The following is a 23,196-nucleotide window of genomic DNA, read 5'->3' as shown; positions in this document are numbered from 1 at the left end:
CTTCGTCCATTTTCCCTTCTTTTTTCTCAGGGTTGTGAGTTTCTGGTTCAAAACCCTAGCAATTTGGCATATGATTAAGGTTACAAGTTGGTGCATGTGGGTAGACACAGTGGTAGTTAGTGATGGAGTGGCAAACAAACTGCAAATTGTGGTGGGTGGGCGTACAAATACAATACGAATGGGTGGTACGTAACACTATTTGTGACTTTTGTGAGTGTGAGGGTATGGTGGGGCACTATGCGGTGACCTCAATAGGTAGGGAATAATGTGATATGACATAACTCCATCTAGTGTTATATAAATAAATGTATTATAATTCTCACATAAGAATGCATATAAATAAAGTCTTGAGGTCACACATTGAGATCCCATTGAGAAGTCGAGTCATGCGTCAGGTCAAAGAGGACAATATCTTTGCCTTGCGCCACTCCGATCGTTCAAATATATGTATTTTTTTGTTTAAGAACCCATGTAAAATAAATTCTTACGAATTCGTTGTTCATAACAAACAATATAATTTAATGTGTTTGAGGTTGAATTTTCAATAGTTATAAAGGAAAGGTTATAGCTACCCTATAATGACACTAAAAAGTCAAAGCGTCCGACTCTAGATGTCGCATGACTTTTCTGTTTGGCTTTGAAATAGTATTAGCCTCTCTCTTGAAGACCATAATGTCCCACAATTGCTTTAACACCCTGTATATCCCATATTAATTGAATACTATATATAGTTTCCTATACATGGAAGAAACACGTAGCTTTGGGCGTTTGGATATACTCTTGATTGTCCCACTAAAAATGGAAATGTAGTTAACCTCTGCTTCATACATTTCAATCAAGAAATTCCATAGCAAATGTTTGTCTATATTTGTCATCCACTATATATATTTTGACTTAAACCAACCTTGCAAATGTATTGGGTTGCATATGGTTGTACATAAATCCTTTCAGTCATTTACTCAGAATTCCATAAGTGAAAGTTTGCTAAATATATACTTTCATGTACTTACTCAATCCACCACACAAAGAAGAGAAGGATGTACGTACTTGTTCATTTATTTGTTTTTAATCGAGAAATTACCCTGTCAAGCATGTCCTTTGGACACTTGAGTGGGCGTAGACTTCGGGCCACTAGAATAACTCACACTACACTAACGATAGGTATGATTGGGCTAAAGTCCATGTGGGTGAAAATGAGGTTCCTATCCCTACCTGGGAGTGGGTCCTAAAGCCCATGAGACTAAAAAATCCTAGAGAAATACTCCCTATTGGTTCGAACGTACTCTCAACCTTAACACTATACCGAAGTAATCATCCGTCCAAAATTCAAAGATATAACCAGCTAACTCCGTGGTTTACTCGTTCATTTATCGCCTTACATATCTACGCATAGTGCCTCCTTGATGATCTGTAACACTTATCCATGATTCAAGTCTAGGAATTTATGATGATATATATGCGACCATGCAATATGTAGTGGTCTTAGTCTTTCAATCGTTTCCTTGGAATATATATATATATACGTCAAAAACTCAAAAATGCCTCCACAAGTTATTGTTTTGCCTTTCACTGTCGGAGAAAGTATATCATCTCACCCAAAATATTAGGAGCAAATAACGCCCCATCACCCATATTAAGCTATAGCAAGCTACGTATGCAATGCATAGTTATATATCTATGTAATGGAATGGACGTATACATGAATTGGTAGCCATGCAAGAAAAGATAAGAATGACATGGAAAGCTAGTTTTTGTTGGGACTATAAAGTCATATGTTAATAAGGAGGGGTGGTCCATCCTTATTGTGTATTTGTGTCCCACCATTGCGTCCACCAATCAAACCTAAACCAAACATATAGAAAATTTGACACACACACACACAAATTATATATATATATATATATATATATATATATATATATATATATATATATATATTCTCTCTCTCTGGGGGTTATATATTGTCTCTCGTTGTATGATAGCTAAGGCAAGAGTTGTTGTTTTCCATGTGTGGATGACATGCAATGCAATGTTACACCATGAAAATGAAACCATATATATATATATATATATATATATATATATATATATATATATGTAATGTAACGCACTATTAAATGTTTCATAAATGTTATACTTATATAGAAGTACTAGTGGCGTCGGTCTCATCCTGCCAACGCAAAGATATATATATGTCCTTCAACATTTATTTTTGTGTGGTGTTGCCTTCAATTTTACTCACTCTTCTCTCCTACGTGTTCCAATTCACTGCTCTCCACATCTCTTTGATAATTTCAAACTTCCCTTTCTTTATGCATTTTTGTACACTTTATTGTGCTTTTGACATCCATGTCACCAATCCAATCCAAAAGTTTCTTATAATCCTAATTTCAATTAAATTGACCTCCTAATAAGGGTTAGATTGTGCTACTTGTTTTGCTTATAATATGTGGAATATGCTTTCTTGAGATTTAACAAACAATGACAACATGTGTAGAAGAGATCCAGTATAGGTGTCGAAAAAATATTCAGTGGTCCTGAAACATCGCATCAATAAACAATGTTGTTGTTAAATATCAACCAATTTGAAATTAACAACACTTGGTTCAGTCCGTTTTAAAATTTTGCCATGCAATTGAAAAAAAAAAATTTTAAAAAAAACCTCAAACTTCAATATTGGTGATATAGTTTTTTTTTTATGGATAATTGAGTGAAAATGACTCATAATTAATAGAGTAGGCCGCAGGATTCTTTTCTAATGGTTGTCAAGAGAAGACAGGATAATTGGATTTCAGAGGATCTAATAGGATATCAAATAGGGACCCACATCCCTACAACTTTGAGGATTCTGGATATCCAGTCTGTTGATTGGAATCATGAGAGATATCTTGTCATCATGTAATTATTATTTCAACTCTGATTATCAAGGTCATACACATATCATTTCAATTAATGACTCGAGTGTTATAACATATATGTTTTTGAAAGTGTATAATCATGCTGGTCTTGATTAAGTCACTGCCGACTGATAAATAGGATGATAAATCTTGACACCAACGTACCTAACTTTAATTGTGTCGAGGAATCTCAACCGTCCATGTTTCCCAACAACATAACAGATAGAAAAACTTTGTCACGGGAAAATTTTGTGAGGAATATTCCAACACCTCTCTATCAAAATTTGATTAGCAAACCAAATGTAGACGTAAAACTATGGTCTCCCAACTCAAAAAATATCCCAGTTAGGACGGAAATTAAGTGGAAAAATGATATAAGACTAAGGCCTACTCTCCACAACTAGCTAGACAAGCTAGTTATAGAGAGATCGAGAGAGAATATTTCTTCTTGGGATTGAATGATATGAGTGTCAAGTGTGTGAGATCTCCAAGAAGGCAAGAATCCTCGGCTTTCACATCATCTGCCTCGGCCTAGCTATAATAACAAAGCAAGAAGATACCCATTACCCTCACTTTCATAAGAATATTTTTCTATATAATATGCTCAGTGGACAGATAAAATCATGATATTGTTGCCGGAATCTTTATATGGTATAACGTAGAAGAAGATCCATCAGTGTTCACCAGGGTGCAAAATGTCAAACTGGGATTTTGTTTCTTGCGTAGCTCCTCTATACGGACCAGATATGCTAGGTAACCCTAAAAAGAGCAATATCCGACCCTGGAATATTTAATCTGCTTGAATGTCTCTCTGTGTGTCTGTTTTTTTGTGTACAGAACGGCACTCAAAGACGTTGCTTTTCCAAGGAAAAATGACATCTGAAACTTTTTTGGAGTTCAAATATTCACTCATGAAGGAACTTGTGGAGGGCTGAAAAAGCGCAGGCCCATCAAGCTCTTCGTGTAGCTTAACAGTGTCCCTAATTAGAGGTGTGAAACGCCCCGGAGGCCTGGAACGTCAACGGCCAGCACATCTTCACCGACGAGGCTGGGGTTTCCAGCCTGGCCCGACCCGATTTTATTTTATTTTTTAAAGTTTTGAATAGTTAAATAAGGGAATAGTCGAATAGATATTACAAAAGATGTTGTGGTGTAATGGTTAGTACATAGGGTTTATACATTGAGCTACCTTTGGGCCGTAAGCATGCCAGGCAATTGATTTGAGGACGGGTCGACCCACCCACCCACCCACTTTGCACCTCTGGGCGTAATTGTGGGTCACGTTGTACACTTTACACCTCTATCCCTAATCATACACATGCTCTCCAAATAACTAAGGTTTTGAAAACAAGACTGGCCGATCTAATCATTTCGACTGGTGACCAATCATGTATCCAATTTGGTTTGTGCCAATGAATCGAGAATTTAGGAAGTTGTATTATTTGATTGAATCGATAGATTTTCCGATTTGACGTTCAATCTAGTTTTCAAAACCTTGCAAATAACTTGAGTTTTAGATAACAGTAACAAATATGCACTAACAATATTTTTATGGTATCCGAGGGCTTAGCAATTCATTTAAAATTATAGGATTTGCACTTTGAATCCGATGATTTAAAAGGTTGTCACATCACATAACATCATATTTTTGTTTTTCTATTTTTAAAATTTTTCCAACTTTTACTCGGAACCCCAAATCCCTTTTTAAAAGTTGGCTCGAGTGTCTTGGGGTTGCTAAGAGTAGAGCTGAATTATATTTTTTGATTTCTATTGCATCCTATATGGCTATAACTGGTCGAGATCGATGGATAAACCCCATTACACGAAGGGAATTTGTTCCATTTAAGAGCCATATAGAGTTCTAAATAAATACATATCTTTCATTCCCTTGAAATCCGGCCCATTTGATCATCAAAATTAGGAGTGGCAACTTTTTTTTCTTCAAACGAGAGTAATGGGCCCAGAATGACTTATGAGTTGGTTTTGTTGGTAGCCCAGCCCACTTCACATTTAAACGACCAAGGGCTCAGGCCCGGTCCATAAACAGTTAACACGACCGGCTCGTTGTTTCATACTTTCATACTTGCGTTCCATCAAAGACAGAAGTCGAGACGGCGACGCTTGGTACCGCGGACAAAATCACTAGCCCGTTGTACAGTTACCGGGCTTCTGTAAAGGATGCTCCGACCATTTCGCGGAACCCTTGCCCTCGTAGTGCGCCACTTCTCGGCGGAAGCGGTGGTGGACAAGGCTGTTGTTACGCATGGCGGCGTCACAGGCTCCGGCGGTAACGGACGTGATACTCTGGGGAAGAGGCTTCTGAGCTTGGTGTTCTCGAAACGCAGTGCCGTGATTTCCATAAGGAAATGGAAAGAAGAAGGCCATACGGTCCGCAAGTACGAGCTCAACCGTATTGTCAAGGAACTTCGCAAACACAAGCGCTACAAGCACGCATTGGAGGTCTGAATTTCTCTGCTCGTTCACTTTCGATTTTGAATCCAGTATTACTTTTAATTGCACATAAATGTTCTATTTGCATCTTCTTTTGAAAGAATGGTTGCTTTTATCAGTGGAGAAGGAAGGTTTTTGGGATAATAGGTTACATATTTTGAAGGGATAATAGGTTACCTTAACATTGAAGTTCTGTGGTGACAATCGGATTATTGTAAAGGCCATTGTTAGGATAAATTTAGAGCTGTTTTTATATGCCCTTGTTATTTCCTTCTTGCTTAGCAATTCAACATTGACCTAAATGCATTTGATTAAAGTTTATTTTGGAGATATGAATTTTCCTGCCAATGATGTCTTGAATACCTTTTACTTTGCGAGTCCTTTTTTTCTTCCTGCGAGTTAGATTTTTTTGAAAATTCACACTTTGCTTCTCATTTGGAGGAGAATTCTCTTGTGATTACTTTTCTTGGTTCTCCAGCCATCAAAGTTCAAAAGTGGTAGCAATAGCATTCAGCTAGAAGGTGTTTTGCCATAATCTTTGGTTGCCCCATGGCATAGATATCAACATACTGATTGAATGAAATAAAAGATACTTTTTGAATGAAAAAAAGCATGTGCTTCTAGCCGAGCGTACAGCCATATGAAGTCGAAAAACAACATGGCGGACAACAATATGGTAGTGATGCAGTTGCTTTGACAACTATGATAAAGAAACAGTTTGTTTTTCTTGATAACAAGATATAGAGAGGGAGGGAGTGTAGCCTCCTACTTTTGTTTCAGTTTCTTGAAGCCAGGAAATCATATGTGTTAATTAGTAAACATAATGGCTTCTGTTATTTGACTTATTTCAGATTAATTTGTTTGCATTTGCCGCCCTAGTCTAATAAAAAATTGGCTTGTATCATTTTTTCTTTAGCAATTGTTTTAAAACCGAGGGGAAACTCAGTACAAGTTATCCTTTAGGTAGGAAAGGTGAAATAAAGTAGAAGGGGCCTTTGTGTAATACTTCCTATAATATGATAAATTATGACGTGCGTAAAGCTGAATATGAATGCGTAATAACTGTAGGATTTGTGTTATTTTTTTGCAATCACAAGCAATTTGACTCTCTGAGAATTAGTAGATGCTGGGCATGATCTGAAATTTGTACACAAGGTTTCTTGAGATTCATGTTGGATTCAGTGAAACTGTGGCGATAATACAAAGCTTGTATGGCATATTGAAACCTTTAATGTGTCGGAAATGATGGAAACTAAAGAGTTCTGGAGTTGCTGGCCCATTTGTATTACCTTTGTCTGAGTTATATTTCTCTTTCATGATTGACCTTATACATAATATATTCTTTTGATTTGCCATGCAGATTTGTGAATGGATGACTTTACAGCAAGATATTAAGCTGTTACCCGGTGATTATGCCATTCATTTGGACTTGATTGCTAAAGTTCGTAATTTAGCTAGTGCAGAAAAGTTCTTTGAAGATCTTCCTGATCGGATGAGAGGGCCAGCAACTTGCACAGCTCTTCTCCACACCTATGTCCAGAATAAGATGTCTGCTGAAGCTGAGGCACTGATGGAAAAAATGTCAGAATGTGATTTCTTGAAGAATCCCCATGCTTATAACCACATGCTATCTCTGTACATTTCTAATGGGCAATTGGAGAAGGTTCAAGGACTGATTCAGAAGCTAAAGATGAACACTTCGCCTGATGTTTTTACTTACAATCTATTGCTAAGTGTATGTGCCTCACAAAACAATGTGGAAAGTGCAGAAAAAACATTTATTGAGTTGAAGAAAGCGAAAATAGAACCAGACTGGGTGACATACAGTGCATTGACCAATTTGTACATGAAAAATGAGCTCCTTACAAAAGCGGCATCTACTTTGAATGAGATGGAGAAGAGGGCTTCTCGCAAAAACCGCCTTGCTTATTCCTCCCTCCTCACTTTGCGTACAAACATGGGGGATAAAGATGGGGTTCGACGAATTTGGGAAAATATGAAGTCATGCTTTCGCAAATTGAATGATGCTGAATACATGAGCATGATATCTTCACTTGTGAAGCTTGAAGATCTTGAAGAAGCTGAAAAGGTATACACGGAATGGGAATCAGTTTCTGGAACTCGTGATTCTAAGCTATCTAATGTACTTCTTGCGGCTTATATCAATAGAAACCAGATGGAAATGGCTGAAAAGTTTTCCCAACGGATGTTGCAGAAGGGCATCACTCCTTCTTACACTACTTGGGAGCTTCTTACGTGGGGCAATCTGAAAGAGAAGCGCATAGAAAAAGTAATAGATTGCTTTAAGAAGGCCCTTGGCTGTGTGAAAAAATGGAATGCCGATAGAAAGTTGGTTAGAGATATACTGAAGATGCTTGAAGAACAGGGGAATATTGGAACAGCAGAGCAGTTTTTGGCCATTCTACGGGGTGCTGGCCATGTGAGTACTGAGGTATATAATTCTCTTTTACGTACTTATGCTAATGCAGGAAAGATGCCACTTATAGTTGCAGAGCGTATGGAAAAGGATAATGTGCAGTTGGACGAAGAGACACATGAGCTCATAAAAATGACCAGCAAAATGTGCATAAGCGAAGTTCCAACTCATTATTCCTAAGTAGAAGAAATTTGAGGTAAGAAAATCATGTTGAAGGTATGAGTGCTTTGTCACTGCATGTGTAGTGAAAAATTCTCCATCTAGTTTTGGCTGAATACTATCTCACTGTGCATCTCAAGGAAGCAATTGATGAAAGGCTGAAGAGTCCTTTGCCATCAATGATAGACAAATTGTTTATCATGAATGCAGTTATTTGGAATTATGTTAGAATCATTGGAACTATCGAGATAAAACATTGTGAGGATGCCTAGATACTCATCCAAAGAGAATTTTGCTGCGATTTTTTCGCCCTCTTTGTTCATTTTACTCTGTTTTATATTATGCTGACCGTTGTATTAGGTCTGTTGATTACAGATTTGAAGTGGATTGGTTATGCAATTCGTCATTTAATTTTCCTATGACAATATTAGTTATTGGATTAAACTGATTTTCTAGTCTTCAAATCAAACCCACATGGACTAGGGCATGTATGATATTATAAGTAAGTAGTTCACCAATAACAACCCTCATACCTCTGGATTGCCTCTGTATAGGCTTATCAACCTAATCACTTTCCCAAACCAAACATGTCCTTTGTGTTCAGGTAGAGGTTAGTTGTGGTGGTTCGGAAACCATACTTGAAACACTAGACCTTGCGTATTTAAAATGATACTGTACCAAGAGTCTTGTATTCAACCGATCACCAACATCAGATAATGTAATTAAAAATGATCAATATTTTCTTTTAAATTAAGAACGATATCCTACAAGTTTATGATATGGCCCTAAATTTCAGCCGTTAGGTCTACGCGCATAGAAAATTTTTACGCGACTTGATAAGTGGGGCTAAACAGAGTGGATGGTCACAAGAGTATTGTTTTAAGTGAGAATCGAACTCATGATCTCTCTGAGTTAAGATAAGTTGGATTAAATCACAGTGCGTGACCATTAAGAGTATTAACTCAGGATCTCTTGACCTTGAGGCTAAATTAAAAGAAAATGTATGTTATGGGATTATGGTGCGGCTGCGTCAGAGCGTTACGTCAAGAGTAACTGCAACAACCAAAGATACATGGAGAAGTTTACCGACCACGACCCAACCCACGTCCACGTACATGCGTTGCTTGACCTTGACGGTTTATATCGATCGAAAAGACTTTAATGCCCCTGGTTGTTTCTCTCTTTTTACTCTACAGTCCCCAGGTGATCATTAATCATTATTACCATTTTAATCCGGACTCTTTGTATTAAATGACTTTTATGTCCACGCACTTGCCCATGCGAAAAATTCAGATACAGGAGTCCTCCACAGTCTCCTTCGTCAACTACTCAACTCCTGTGCCTGACGTGAGGGTAAATCCGTAAATTGACGTTCACTCCCTAATTAAGGAATGCGTTGCTTCACGCGTGGTTAGGCAGAGAGTGGGATTCAAAATGTCCCATATATATATAAATATAAAATTTCTGTCAATCATCTTCGCAATCTTCTCCTATATATACACACGTAAGTAAGTAGCTAAGTTGCAGGTCAGAAGTTGGAGCATAGAAATCCTCCCAACCCATCTCTCACTCTCTCTCTCATGGCTGCCGCTAATAAGGGGAATGTCGGTCTCCAAGAAAGACTGTCAAGGCGTCCCTCTCACGTTCCCAACGTTGAGACAATAAGCGGCGATGCCAAGGTTGGTTTGTCTGATTGATTCTCAACATCGTATGTTTTGATTTCATTTTATGTTTTTGTCGTGTTTTTTGTGTATATATTTGAGATTCGCTATGAAACTTTCTGTTGGCGACGCGATTTGTTAAATCTCTTTGTAGGTGGTGAAGAATCGGAGGCACCAGCAGGGCCATCGCCGCGGTCACTCTAACCTGCCTGTCGAACGTCCTCAATCGGTAAAGATTTCTCCTTTTTCTACTTCTTTTCTTTTCTTTTCTTTTCTTTTCTTTTTTTGATTGAATATATATATATATATATATATATATATATATATATATATATATATATATTCTAGGGTGGTGAAGTAAATCAAGACCTAGAAATGTCAGAAGTTTAACAATCCTATGGTTCATTATGAAAAAAGAAAAAGAATCTAATGGTAGTGTAACATGAATAACATGATTTGTTGGTTAGATCGATGTGAATATATACAATTGGATTTAATGGTTATGAATAAATTGTTTAGTGAGAGTAGAGTGAATGGAAAGATTGCAAATTTGAGAATTTATATGAATTCAAAAAGCAAGTGAATATTCTATCTTTGTAACGGTTTTATGAATGAAAATATTTAGTTGATGACATTGGATATTACATATTGACTTTTAATTTTTTTTCTTGGATGATTGATGAATCATTTTTTGTGTTAGTTGGATTGGTGATTAATAGCTTTCTTATTTTATGAATATATATACCCACAAAACAACTATACATACATAGAAATAAAAGGAGAGGTTTGTGGTTGAGAATGGAAACAAAATTAAAGGTGAGTTGGTAGAGAAAAGCTATGAATGGTGTTTCAATGGGTGAGATATTAAAGCCAATTAATTTTGTAGAAAATTTGTACATTAATTGTGCCAATTAATCATACCAGAATTCAAAAATAGTAGGCCTTCAAGATAATATGACATTTGTATCTAATTTTAAATTCATTATTCAATATTGTGTTTAAGATTTTCTAAGAAAGAAAACATATATAAAGGTAAAAATACTGAATTTTGTTTAAAGGCTGCATGATTAATTACTGATTCTCTTATTACTTACATGTTAATGTATCAGCAAAACTCAAAGGGCAGCCAAAGAGGCCATCAACGGCCAAAAATTCCCAATTATCCACCACCTCGAGGCTCCGGAATGCAGGCCGTTTTTCTTGATACATGGCAAAAGTCGCCCGGAACAGGAGTTTTTTTTCCCCACAATGGCAATAAGTTTGGTCCCGGCATGAAATCGGGTACAGACAATTCTTCTATTGTTTTTTGGTACATATTTATCTGGATAAACATGTGTATGGAGTATGGACACACAAATGCATGGGCATGAGTCATTGCTCAATTTTAGGCCCAAACAGGTAGGATGGGCCTTAGGTCCATAATTTTTAACATGGTTTCAGAGCCTACTTTTTAGCAGATTTGGGGAAAGTAAGAGGCCCATTTGAAGAAAAAAAGAGCCTAAAGGTGGGCAGCTTTTGTGTAAATCCAAGGAAGGCTACACACATTTGGTGATAGACCAAAGTGCGCACCGGGATTTGAAGGGTCCAAAAAAGAGGCCCATATTTGACGACTTGTGTGTAAGGGGGGAGTGTTGGCTGAGTTTAAACTTTTGAGTTAGAGAGTCCCATGCTTGTGTTATAATCCATGATTCGACATTATATATATGACCATTTTGGATCTTCATATTATAAAATTGTGATATGGATTCGGGAGGTATTCAGTTTAATTCCCATCGAGAGCAAAACTACTCTTGGTAGCCAAATTACATGACCATGCATTTTGATGTTCATATTATCTCCTAATTGTGGTGTCAACTTTGCAGGTTCTCATGTGGCTCTGATTCCTTTCCGTGTAATCGAGGCACTCAAAAAGAATGGGCATACATTAGGCCCCAAAATAGCTAATCACCAAGGTAACTAATTATTTACATTTATGATCCCTTTTTTTTATTTCCATATAAAAATGACGTTCTTCACTATACAAGTACTATATATAATCAGTAACAACGAACATATACTTGCAGACAACAATAACAATGCCAAAGACCGCGATGGCGATGGCGATGCAATGAAAAGCAATGAAGGTAATGAGAAATCAACCCAACGTTGCTCGCTTTCTCAAAATGAAAATACATCGCCGGAGTTATTTCTCCCCAAGGAGTGGACTTACTAGCCTCGATCTCCAAGTCAGCAGGGGATGTTGTCATGCCAACATGCATATACCATAAAATAGGGAATATTGGAACTGCTCCCGTTTCCTTGCTTTGCTGGTGCTTAATTAACACTTAGACAAGTATTAAATGTATTATACACAATAAACAGCATAATAAGGTCCTGTCGATATGTCATTTATATAAGAATAAATTTTATTTTTAAACTCCATCTTGAATGTTTCTGGAAAATGTTATTTGATTGCTAGCTAGGATATATATATGTCCAATGAAATGGGTTTAGGATTACAAGATGTTATGTATTGATATTCTAGCCGATAGTGCTTCGTATCCCTAACAAATTCAGCTATAATCATCCATAAAATATAATTAGACAACGTAATAATGAAAGTCAATGTAATGACGAAAATCAATGTAATTAGACAACATAATAACGAAATTCAATGTAATTAAATAACGTAATACTGTTATGACCAGTTATGGACGAAAATATTCGGAATATAAGTCATTTTCGTTTTCTAGCTAGCCATGCCTATGAATTACCAAACAAACATGAGTCAAATCATCACTTCTATTCTTTGGACAGGATAGTCCACTGTCTAACACAAAACCACTTGAAAATAGATGTGTCAGTTTGAAATCAAACTTCCGACCTCAGACGAGATTTTTTACCTCTTAAGTATGAAGAGATAACTAGTTAGGCTATTGCTAAGTGGTTAATGTTACCTATGGATATTATAGCTACACTTGTGAATAACTAATTCACATTGAAAAATATTTATGTAATTAAAATTTATTTTAAATTTTCTGGTAAATAAGATTTAAAAGAAAATACCGACTTGACTCATATTTTTTTTGGGGGCCTGAGCCTGAGGGCCCGTAATTGAAACCAACTTTAGTAGGAAAGACCCATCCATTCCAATTTAGCTGATCATGGGCTGGTTCGGGTTTGGGCAAGGATATAATTCATTAGTTTTAGGGAGAAGTATTGAAAAAGCTCATCTACTTTGTAAAACGGGTCGATTAAGCCCTTTTACTTTTTTTAGATCATTCAAATCCCTCTACTTTGAAGAATGAGCTCGTTAGCCCTCTAAGCTTTTAGACGTTAAATTCATCTTGCGTGGCTATTTTTTTTTTCCCCCTATGTGGCTTTTTTAAAGAAATTAAACAATTACTTGTGAAATGACATGGCCAACAAATATTAATGAAAATAAGAATAATTTTCATCAAAATAAACTAAAAAAGAATAAATTCCTCTTTGAAACCCAAAAAACCCCTAAAAACCAAATACCTAGAGTGTGCAGTATCGATAACCAAACCAGATGCGGTGAACTCGTGCAGCAATGAAGATGAAGATTTCTTCGGTCGTCAGCGAGTGAACCAGTGAAAGTTCCTAGTTGATGGAAGTATGGGTTTCAAGATATTATTTGGCTTGATTTTGAAAGTTGTGGTGAATAAAGTAGATTCATGATTGGCTTTATGAAATTTGAGAAATCATGACTAGAACTAGAAAGTAAATGAATGGAAGGAGGGAGGGAGGAGTGTGCAGATAATAGATCTTGAAACGGGTGGGCTGAGATTTGGGATCGGGCCTTGGGGTCGCTTCCATGGCTGCTGGAGAGAGAGAGGGAGGGAGGACATGTGATCTCGCTTCCTTGGTTTTGTTACTCACTCACCGGAGATGGAGTTTCACCGGAGAAGATGATTCTACTTTTTCAGTTTTTTTATATTTTAATTAATAGTGTATAAATGACATGTGTCATTATTTTAGTGGTCAACGTCACATGTCATGCCACGTTTAACGGTCACCTCAGCGCCGTTATAACGGAATGAGCAAGAGGGGCTTGTTTAGCCCATTCTTCGAAGTACGAAGGCTTGAATGACCCGAAAAAAAAGTAAAAGGGCTTAATTGACCCGTTTTGTAAAGTAGAGGGGTGTTTTCAATACTTCTCCCTTAGTTCTACTCAAAAGCCCGGCCCGAATCTCAATTTTCTCCCTCCTTATGATCAAATCAACCATTGGTGCCTTTTCCAAGTGATATATAATTAGGGATAATGAATTAACTAATTGTATGTTACTTAACAACATACATATAAGGGATCACCATTAGTTGAACGACAATCACATTACATGTAAGGAATCATCCACTCATTAGGTTGTGGGTTCGAATCCTACCCCCTCCCCAAACCCCTGTTTTTTTTTTTTTTAAAAAAACACACAGTATCAGTTACAATTGAAGGATTATTACCAATACATCTGTACACAGTTCTTACTTCTACTCTACAAATGCCTTATAAGTCGTCATGGCTGTGGTATGATTTGATTAATTGCCCTCTTAACCTCTGTAATGCTAATCTTCTTCCCGTTTACAATACTCTCCTTCACCTGCAATTCCAACATTCAAACCATGGTTAACTTTCTCATCCTCTTCAAAATTATATATTTTAAATACTATTATAGCATATACTTTCATATGGAATTCTGGTTTCGTGAGCTTATCACACTTTCAGGCCCCTACTCGCATGAGTTTCATGCAATTTTACTTGTCACTAGTATGATGCGAGCTATCCTGACAGTTTGAAATTTACGTCCATTTAATTATATGAAGGACGTATTGGGCTTGGTGGTTACTAGGTTACCAAAAAAAAAAAGTAGAAAAGAAAAGAAGAGCATACCCTGGCCCTCAATTCGGCCACAAAAACACCATTGTTGGAAGAAGACTGTACTGCTGTGGTCTCAATCCGGAGCTCCCTCAACAATTGCATTATATCAAGCAACAATCCTTCCCTATGCGCACATTGCAGCTCCAACAACGCGTCGCTCTCTATAATCGAAACCTCCACCGATGTCCCCGCCTCAATTACTGCAGGCGATCCACTCCCCTCCACAATTCTCAATTTTTTCTTCTCCGACCCAGGCCCAAGGCCCACCCTGGCCCGGTCCACAACCGTCACTCCGCTTCTCTGTTCTTTCAAATTCAAACTACTACTCCTCTGCGGCTCCCCCGATCTTGAACGTTGATCAGTCTCCATCTGACGGTTACTTGCCTCGAGATCTTGAATCTTGTTCCGCAATTGCTTCACATACTCGATTGTGTCTCCTAAAATGGAGGCCTTGTCCATTTTGGTCACGAATGGGACCAGTGACCTTAATATGATGAACCTCTCATTGAGCTTTTCGCGGCGGCGGCGCTCTGCCAGGACGTGGTTGGCGCTGACCTCCTCCTGCGGTGTTCCTTTACGGAAGCGCGTGTCTCCTTCGCGTGATTTGGGAGAGTTCTCTTCGCGGTATTTGGTGTGAAGATAAGGGACGGTAAAGAGGATGTACTTGAGGAGCCACTGGGAGGTGCCCTCCACGGGGACGTGGAGGATGTGGTGGTGGTCAGAGCGGGTTGTCCACTTGGCAAAAGCTGATTGGGTGGAGTAAGTTAAGTAGGCCGTAGAGTATGACTCGGCCCATCGTTTTTGTTGGCTTTGGATGATGGTGGAGACCGTTTGGGAGTAGTGGGTGTCTTCTTGGGTCACTTGATCTTCCAGTGAAGTGGGACCTACAAAATAAAATTTTCAAATATTAGAAGGCACGTGCTCTGTGGGACCCACTCATAAGGAAAGAACATGCATGCTTTGCATGGATGTATGAATAATTTCCTGAATTTAATCTGATCATCATTTTCATCTATCCCAAATGCCATGATGAACGTAAACAACTTCATATGGATCATGTTGGGCTTGTGAAGCCCGCGGTCTCAGTGCGTTCATCATTACATTTGAGATAACTGAGATAAAAAATACTGTGATCCATAGCATATTTGAAATTAGAACTCTAAAGTAGTGTTCCCAAACCTACGTACCAGAGTTTGTACCTGAATTTGGCGGCGGTTGAAGGCTACCGCTCAAAGGGTCCTGCACGACCTGCCACCTCCGAGTCAACTCATCCCTAAACGATTCAGCTCGCCCTTGTTGATCCACCGCATTAGTATTTCCTCCCAGCATGTTGAAACCCGAGTCCAGATTATTGGAACCATCATCAGGCGAGCCAAGCCGTATATCCTCCGACATTTCCAGCTGCATCAGCTCACTTGGCTCAGCTATCGCTTCAACGTTCTGAGCTGGCACCGCGATGGTATTACGTTCCGTTTGGATTTCAGAATCCAATTCCTCCTCCTCCTCCTCTTCCTCATCTTCATCATCATCTTCCTCTTCATCCTCCACTTGATTGGCCATTACTGGAGGATCGGTGGTGGCGTACAAGGCGGGGAGTGGCGAAGAGTGGAAGCTGTGAAGGTGGTCGGATGAATAAGAAGGAGGATTATTGGAGGTGGAGTGTCCGGAAAGGGCTGGTTTGGGTGGGGGAGGAAGGGGGCGGTGGTGGGTGTTTTGGTCATTGAAGAATGTTTTGATATGTTGCACAAAGGCAAGGTCTTCTTGAACCTTAAATTATAGAAAGCTAATTACATATGCGTAAAATGTGAGTAATTTGAAATTATTGGAAGAGATTTTGTTTTAATTACCTTATCTGTGGAGCCGAGCTCTACAATACCATCAAGAAGAGGAATGCATACAACAGTCTGCAATATGAGCTTCTTAATGATCCATTATATATATATATATATGTAAAAAATATTGCATGGGTTGGACGTAGTTTTTACCTGTATTCGAGCGCTCTGCTTCACATTGCAAGACAGAAAACAAGGTACTTATCGATCAGTTGCTTGCAATTTTAAGGGCTAATATGTGGTACATATATAATTTTACTATAAATATTATTCGCTTAGCTTATGGGTTTTTTCTTATTGAAAATGCTTGTATTGAAAGGAAGGAAAGTAATTTTGACACCTTAGCAAGAATAGCTCTTGAAAATGTTTTACTGTCGACTTCGTTTGCACCAGTAAGCCATACGTGCTGCCTCCTTGCATACGCCTTCCCTGGTAACCTACATATATATATATCACCCTCTTCTATTAACATTAATATCTCTCAAAGCCTCAAATCCATTTTTGAATTCTAACTCAAAACATATATAATAGAATTCAAAAAACTTCACGTCCCGTTGTGGTTCTATTGACTTTACCACCGACTTGAGACATGTGTTGTTGTCCATACAGTTCCTCCAGGTTTCCGGACTTCACAAAAACTTTGAGAGAAAAAAACATATATAATAGAATTCAAAAAACTTCACGTCCCGTTGTGATTCTATCGACTTTACCACCGATTTTAGGCATGTGTTGTTGTCCATATAGTTCCTCCAGGTTTCCGAACGTCACACTAACTTTGAGAGGAAAAAAAACTCCGCATTCTCTTTTTCCAATGAAACCATGCATATCTTATGACTCAATTGTTTTATTACATATTTACACACACCCCTCAAGAATCAACATGCTATTTTTTAAGGTATATTTAATTAATAGTAGTTTTCAATCTTGAATTTGTTCAAGGACGTATCTTTCCAATGTTGACATTTCTTTTACTTCGACGAGGATCCAATCATCAATCCCAGAGGACCTAGCTAGAGACAACATTTAATATCAAATGCTAACAAGAAAAGAAGATGAAATCAAGTCCTTCACCTAACACTCATACTATAAATTCATGCAACATCAACTTCACAGCAACAACAGGTTTTGGTGCATACATGTGGTCTCATACTATTCTCATTAGACATATATACAACTGGCTCTGCAATGAAACAGTTTCAATTACTCTCTTCTTGTGTGTACGTACTCTCTCTTTCTCACAATTTATATAGCCAGTTCGCATTTAAGCTTCACACAACTGTCCCCAATTTCATTTCACTCTTCATATAGTTATGAATTGAATTACGTTCTTGCTATCATAAATGGGAGATACCTAGGAATGGAAAATTTAAATTTCTGTTATACAAAAATCTTGAGAGAAAAAGGAGTGTAGGTGCACAAAATTCATATATCTACTTAGCCTTGTTCATACATACATACATACATACATACATACATATATATATACACACACACAGACATACATACACGATAAAGCGTGACAAACACAATATGACAATATCGGTCAAATACTTAACATTTTTGGGTGCAAATTCATTCAATGAGTTTCACTATATTCATAAAAAGAAGAAGAATAAATTTTTGCATTGAAGTTAATAAAGAAACAGTTATGATAGGGATCCTAGCAATTGATATATCAGTTATCTCAGCTATTGAATTGTACGCACATGATTTTATGTGTATTATGTGGCATATGTGGAACCAACGAATTCAGTAGTTAGAATAATTGTGATACTAACTGCTGAGATTTTTATTGTTTTCGATAATAAAACAAGGCTAGAAGTCAAATTATAACAATGACTTACCCTACCCCTGGAGGAAATGAGAATGATACACACATCAAGTAAAACCACTCCGACTCCGCCAAGTCCTCAGGTGACAAGGACGCGGAAGGACGACGCGCTGGTGGGTTGGTCTCTCCGGCGGATAATGAGTCGTAGAGTTCTCTTAGTTGTTGACTTCTTTGTAAGGATGCCTCCTCAGCAGTAACCTCCATTGGTTGCACTGTTTTCCTAGTTTTGATTGCTCCATTGTAGTACCCTTCAGTCCACACTAATTTCCTGTGACATGTACACTAATTAATCATCGATACATCAAAATTTTCCAAATTAAACATGCACCGTTAATCAGTTTGACATCATAAATGTAATTTGAAGATGATTCAAACGATGAATTGATTAGATCATCAAATATATATATATATATATAGAATATATGGTGTATATACCCTTCTTGAGGACATATTTGCCAGTAGAGACTGTAAGTCCATTGAACGGATTTCACCGCCGCCTGCAACATATTTTGTAACTTGTTATTGGGCGGTGCAGCCATCACCACAAGCTGAGAGAGCTTCTTCAGATGAACTAATTCCAGCCAGATTTGAAGTAGATTTCGAGAGTGGAATTTCTTTTTCGAAAAAAAAATTCAATGGAGAGTTTCTAAGAATAATAAATAGACAGAAAGGAGGGAATGATAATCTCAGCTGACAATCAAAGCCCTTTAATCCCAGCTGAGAAATGTCAGGTGGGGAAAACTGTGATGAGAGAGAGAGAGAGAGAGGTGGATGACTTTGAGGGAGATATTTGAATTGCCCCAAGAAATGCTCACTTTTTGCAAGAAAAATAAAAAAAATTAAAAAAGTAAAATTGAAAGGTTGTCAAATGGCAGCTTCTATTTGTAAAAGAGCACTTTTAAGTTTTAAGCTTGGAAAAATAGACTAGTTTTAGTCTTTTAGAGAGAGAGAGATAGAGAGAAAGAATTAGGGTTTGTTTGTTGTGACTGGTTGGTTTACCAGACAGTTTTAGCTTCCCTACTACCAGTCAGGATTGGCTTTGGTGTGTGGCGCGTGTGTGTCGAAGAGAGTGGGTAAGAGATTAGGTGGCGAAGAATGAGCGTTGAGATTGTCTGAAGAATCTCCTAAATGATGCAAAACACTCATTCGTCACGTGCTTCTCCACACTCTTGGCAAAATATCCTCCTTTTTGTATTTAATTATGAAAAAGTTCATAATGCATGGATGATTGTTAGAAAAGAAAGTTGTTAATATTAGACACAGTCATATTTTAAAAGATTAAAATTACTTTATTATAGGTTGAGTTATTAGAATATATATATATAAGAATTCTTACATACGCACCAACTATACGCATTTAAAATCAAATGACTTTAATAAAGAATAACAAAAGTGGGGACACGCATTTGTTATGAGAACAGCTGCATGCATCTGTGATTGAAAAACAAGTGCGTAAAGTTAGTATGTATAGTTGATGCGCATGTGAGAACTCCTTTATATATATATATATATATATATATATAATTTTGTTGTATATTAACTTTTGGATGTCTAAAATGGACGTAAAATTAAATATTCAATAAGAAAGATGAAATTTTTTTTTGGGTCAGGCTTGGGTTAGACAAATTGAGCCCAACGTATTCAACAACAACAGTAGTATAGTACAATACCTTGAGATATCTGGGCCAGGAACCTATAATTATGTTGTGGCCCAATATGATGAATTTTTCTTGGCAGAAACGTAGTGATGGGCCTGGCCGAAGAAAAAGAAATATTCTGGGCAGAAACCTATTGGTGGTTATTGCATATTAGAAAAATATTAGAGTAGGTATTTTGATTAATTTTAAATATATTGTAGTGTGGTTAAGACTTCAGTCAATAAATTAATAAAAAAATATATGGGGAATATATGTCTTTTTTCAGATCGAATCTTTTAGTTTTTTGTGTTGGGTATATGTAGAGGATCGACCGACCGATGTCTTTTTGTTTTTCGAAAAAATGACATAGATATGATTGTATTAAATTATTCAATAAATTAAATAATTGAGATTCATAGACACTCGAACTACTATAAAAATGAAGTACATACAATCAATAGGACTAAGAAACAATAACAAAATTGAAAAACACAAAAAGATTATCGCCGGACACTCTCAGACGGATGTCTTAATGATAAGGACCATTTACAATGTTACTTAGTACAAGAGCATAACTTGTCGTGTTGATTATTATTGGTTATTGCTGTCATAATTTTTTTTTATGAATAATATTAATTATTTTTTAAAGTGTGGGAGGATTTGGATTTTCAACTTGCATGCTTATTAATTATGAACACTATACCCAACAAGATAATTGACAATCATGATCAATGTTTATCAGGTACCATGGTCCCTAAATTCATTCTAATTACTTAAAAACAAACTTGTCTGGTGGAATTAGTAAATTATCAAACTTGTCTGTCGTTCTCTCTGTTTTTTGTTTTTTAAAATTTTTATTTTGTTTTATTTATGAGAATAAGAGCATGAGAAGCTGAAATATGCTGCTCCACATGAAGACAAATCACTACGTATTGTCTTCATATATATAACCCATCAATATATCAAACGTTTTAAGTATAGAGTTACCAGAATTGATGTGAAATTGGTTGGAAATACATATATGAATATATACATATATATATTTGCGTATTTGTTTTTGAGTTATATATATATGTGTGTGTGTGTATCACAATATTTCCACCTACCTTAATTCTCAAATATTTCCACCTACCTTAATTCTCAAATGACTAACTCATTGTGATTAATATTTATTTGGTTAAGGGGACCATGTATCATCATCGTTAGTTAGGTCATTCATCTTTTGGGGTTACTTATTTAGTTGGGCTTGTAGTTTATTAATACTAATATTTTATTAGGTTAAGGTGGGACATGTATTGACTTACCAAACTTAATCTAATATACATACATAATTTATTTTAAAAAAATTTAAGGGGGCGGCTGCCCACCCTTGGGTGGGCATGGTTCTGCCTATATATATATATTGGTGCAGGATGTTTTTGGAGGTTTATGTATGGATAGGCTCAGGTTCTATCCGAACAACAGGTGATGCTTTGTGTGATTTCCGCTACGCTATATCCCAACAATATTTATATTATTTCACAAACACACGGGCCATGTTGACATCTAAAGGGGATTGGAATCTCAAAATATATAGAATCTAAAAGAGACCAAAAAATATTAGTCAATATATGAACAAATGAATATTGGATGTGCATTTAAAATGATTCCTTTTGCATATATGTGTGCTCGAGTGAGTATACCAGTGCTATGTTGCTGTGTGTATGATTAGTGCAAGTTTGCGAATATTATTTAATTTATATTGGAAACTAATTCAATAGTACTCTAGATGTATAAGGATAATCCACCAACTAATTACAAACTTTGTGAGGTAGGTGAAAACAACACCAAGATCAAATCAGCGTTTAATCAAAGGCAAGGCATTGGAATCCTTCAGATTTGGGAGAAACTTTCAAGGCACTGTAAACTCTAGATGATTTAGTTCCATTGTGTGTGTGATTATTGCTTGTGGTACGTAGTTCTTTCTTTGTCCTGATTAGGTTCTACCTTTCCAACTCTGTAGCTGACGATGCTGTTGCCAAACAAGGAACTTCTAGGCAAGACCTACTAGTTGCATGGCTGTGAGTCAATGGTTAATGGTGCATGGTTTCTCGTGGGAATCTCGCGGTTCGTGCAGGATAGGTTTTGGTGTGGTTGTTTTTGTCTTCTGTTGGACTACTGACTCTTCTATAGCTGATTAAAAGGGAACCAATTGATTCAGTAGGAATTCCTTCCATCGTGGTATTGACTGCACTGGTTTCCAAAATGGTCGAGAAGTCTTTGCCTCCATGGGCCCTACGGGCAGAATTTTCTTGCTATGGAACCAATTCCCTCACGCAATAGAAAATTCGACCAAGGCCAAATTTGTCTCAATCATTTGACTGGAGAGATTGGAATTCAACATGCAGGCTACTTCATCCGCATTCTCCCATGAATATCATCCCTCACGCAATAGAAAATTCGATGAATGGCAAATCTGTCTCAATCATTTGACTGGAGAGATTGGAATTCAACATGCAGGATGCTTCATCCGCATTCTCCCACGAATTCTCCGAACTAGGCTTTCCTCTTTTGGTGTCAGAAATCCACACCCCCATATATTGTCCACTTTGAGTTGTCCTGTTCCCGTGGATACATCAGACCCGCACAACTTTGGTTCCACACCCCATACATATAAACTATATTATTTGTTTTGGGTTGTCCGGTTTCCATATATAGATACATCAGGACCGCAAAGATAGAGAGAGTGAAAAGTTTTTGATAATCCCATGCACCTAACAGCGCTTATTAGCTCTCGCGGCAAAAACTTGGGAAGTCGATTCTGTCTCTATCACTTATGAATCATTTTTAAGCCCCTATTTGCTCGCTCCCTTTCTCTGCAAATGAACAGAAATACAAAACCAATCAAATCATGTTCATGATGTCCTCTCATCACAACATTTTCGATGTTTCCTGCTCCTCTTCTCACTCTACAACACCACAACTCTCGTCTTTCTCCTACCTCCATCCTCCTCTGCTTTTCCCCGGTAAGTCGATCACTCCTGCCTTATAATTATTCTTCTTCTTCTTTTAATGTCGGCTTCATGAATTGCTATTGCAGTTTTCTTTTTAATCGATTGATTCAGTTTTTATCATCATGAAAATGCCAGCTCGGATTATCATATTAATCACACTCTGCATTCTCTTTTCCTCCTCTTCTTGACACATTCAGACAATCGTTACACGTCAGTGCCTTTTCCACTTATGCATGGCACGAGTAAAGTCTTATTATCATAAATCCATGCCCTAAATAACCAATTATATTGTTTGTTTTACGGTTTCGATTCACATGAATACATCGGATTACCCTCACGGGTTTATTCCTCCTAAACCCAACAAATGAGCTAAGTCCAACTCATTTAAGCTTGAGAAAATGCCTAATTAGTTGTTTGGGACAGGT

General features: G+C 37.2%; 3 protein-coding genes across 7 annotated transcripts; 2 read left to right on the top strand and 1 right to left on the bottom strand.

The window, feature by feature from the left end:
- Positions 1 to 4,975: 4,975 nt before the first annotated feature.
- Positions 4,976 to 8,363, top strand: LOC119983081 (pentatricopeptide repeat-containing protein At4g02820, mitochondrial). The gene is made up of 2 exons (XM_038826739.1): positions 4,976 to 5,357; positions 6,709 to 8,363. The coding sequence occupies exons 1-2, from the start codon at positions 5,076 to 5,078 to the stop codon at positions 7,963 to 7,965; spliced, it is 1,539 nt and encodes a 512-aa protein (XP_038682667.1). The 5' UTR covers positions 4,976 to 5,075; the 3' UTR covers positions 7,966 to 8,363.
- Positions 8,364 to 9,502: 1,139 nt separating this feature from the next.
- On the top strand, positions 9,503 to 12,021 carry LOC119981656. Of its 2 annotated transcripts, none has more exons than XM_038824737.1 (5): positions 9,503 to 9,623; positions 9,769 to 9,834; positions 10,715 to 10,886; positions 11,468 to 11,557; positions 11,669 to 12,021. In XM_038824737.1, the coding sequence occupies exons 1-5, from the start codon at positions 9,525 to 9,527 to the stop codon at positions 11,815 to 11,817; spliced, it is 576 nt and encodes a 191-aa protein (XP_038680665.1). In that variant the 5' UTR covers positions 9,503 to 9,524; the 3' UTR covers positions 11,818 to 12,021. The 2 variants fall into 2 exon arrangements, with proteins under 2 accessions (XP_038680665.1, XP_038680664.1); XM_038824736.1 differs by having other exon boundaries at positions 9,760 to 9,834.
- Positions 12,022 to 13,867: 1,846 nt separating this feature from the next.
- On the bottom strand, positions 13,868 to 18,899 carry LOC119983159 (transcription factor BHLH42-like). 4 transcript variants are annotated; one of them, XM_038826851.1, is made up of 8 exons: positions 18,577 to 18,899; positions 18,155 to 18,409; positions 16,651 to 16,747; positions 16,464 to 16,481; positions 16,326 to 16,382; positions 15,666 to 16,245; positions 14,491 to 15,362; positions 13,868 to 14,200 (listed from the first exon to the last, which is right to left on the bottom strand). In XM_038826851.1, exons 1-8 carry the CDS (start codon positions 18,678 to 18,680, stop codon positions 14,117 to 14,119), a joined length of 2,067 nt encoding a protein of 688 aa, XP_038682779.1. In that variant the 5' UTR covers positions 18,681 to 18,899; the 3' UTR covers positions 13,868 to 14,116. The 4 variants fall into 4 exon arrangements, with proteins under 4 accessions (XP_038682779.1, XP_038682780.1, XP_038682781.1 ...); XM_038826852.1 differs by having other exon boundaries at positions 16,464 to 16,478; positions 18,577 to 18,897; XM_038826853.1 differs by having other exon boundaries at positions 15,678 to 16,245; positions 18,577 to 18,895.
- Positions 18,900 to 23,196: the final 4,297 nt, after the last annotated feature.

This window comes from Tripterygium wilfordii, chromosome 17 (assembly GCF_013401445.1).
Source record: "Tripterygium wilfordii isolate XIE 37 chromosome 17, ASM1340144v1, whole genome shotgun sequence".
In the NCBI taxonomy this organism is placed as follows: domain Eukaryota; kingdom Viridiplantae; phylum Streptophyta; class Magnoliopsida; order Celastrales; family Celastraceae; genus Tripterygium; species Tripterygium wilfordii.
Note: the sequence above shows the minus strand (reverse complement) of the source record. Positions and strands in the feature narration are given on the sequence as shown.

What these genes read in the sequence shown, in the direction of transcription:
- LOC119983081 (XM_038826739.1), top strand. Translation starts at nt 5,076, where the DNA reads ATGCTCCGACCATTTCGCGGAACCCTTGCCCTCGTAGTGCGCCACTTC. An exon ending in GCTACAAGCACGCATTGGAG is followed by an intron (nt 5,358 to 6,708) that starts GTCTGAATTTCT and finishes TTTGCCATGCAG; the next exon opens with ATTTGTGAATGGATGACTTT.
- LOC119981656 (XM_038824736.1), top strand. Translation starts at nt 9,525, where the DNA reads ATGGCTGCCGCTAATAAGGGGAATGTCGGTCTCCAAGAAAGACTGTCA. An exon ending in TGGTCCCGGCATGAAATCGG is followed by an intron (nt 10,887 to 11,467) that starts GTACAGACAATT and finishes TCAACTTTGCAG; the next exon opens with GTTCTCATGTGGCTCTGATT. An exon ending in CAAAATAGCTAATCACCAAG is followed by an intron (nt 11,558 to 11,668) that starts GTAACTAATTAT and finishes ATATACTTGCAG; the next exon opens with ACAACAATAACAATGCCAAA.
- LOC119983159 (XM_038826851.1), bottom strand. Translation starts at nt 18,680, where the DNA reads ATGGCTGCACCGCCCAATAACAAGTTACAAAATATGTTGCAGGCGGCG. An exon ending in TCATTTCCTCCAGGGGTAGG is followed by an intron (nt 16,748 to 18,154) that starts GTAAGTCATTGT and finishes ATATATATGTAG; the next exon opens with GTTACCAGGGAAGGCGTATG. An exon ending in AAATTCAGGTACAAACTCTG is followed by an intron (nt 15,363 to 15,665) that starts GTACGTAGGTTT and finishes TTTATTTTGTAG; the next exon opens with GTCCCACTTCACTGGAAGAT.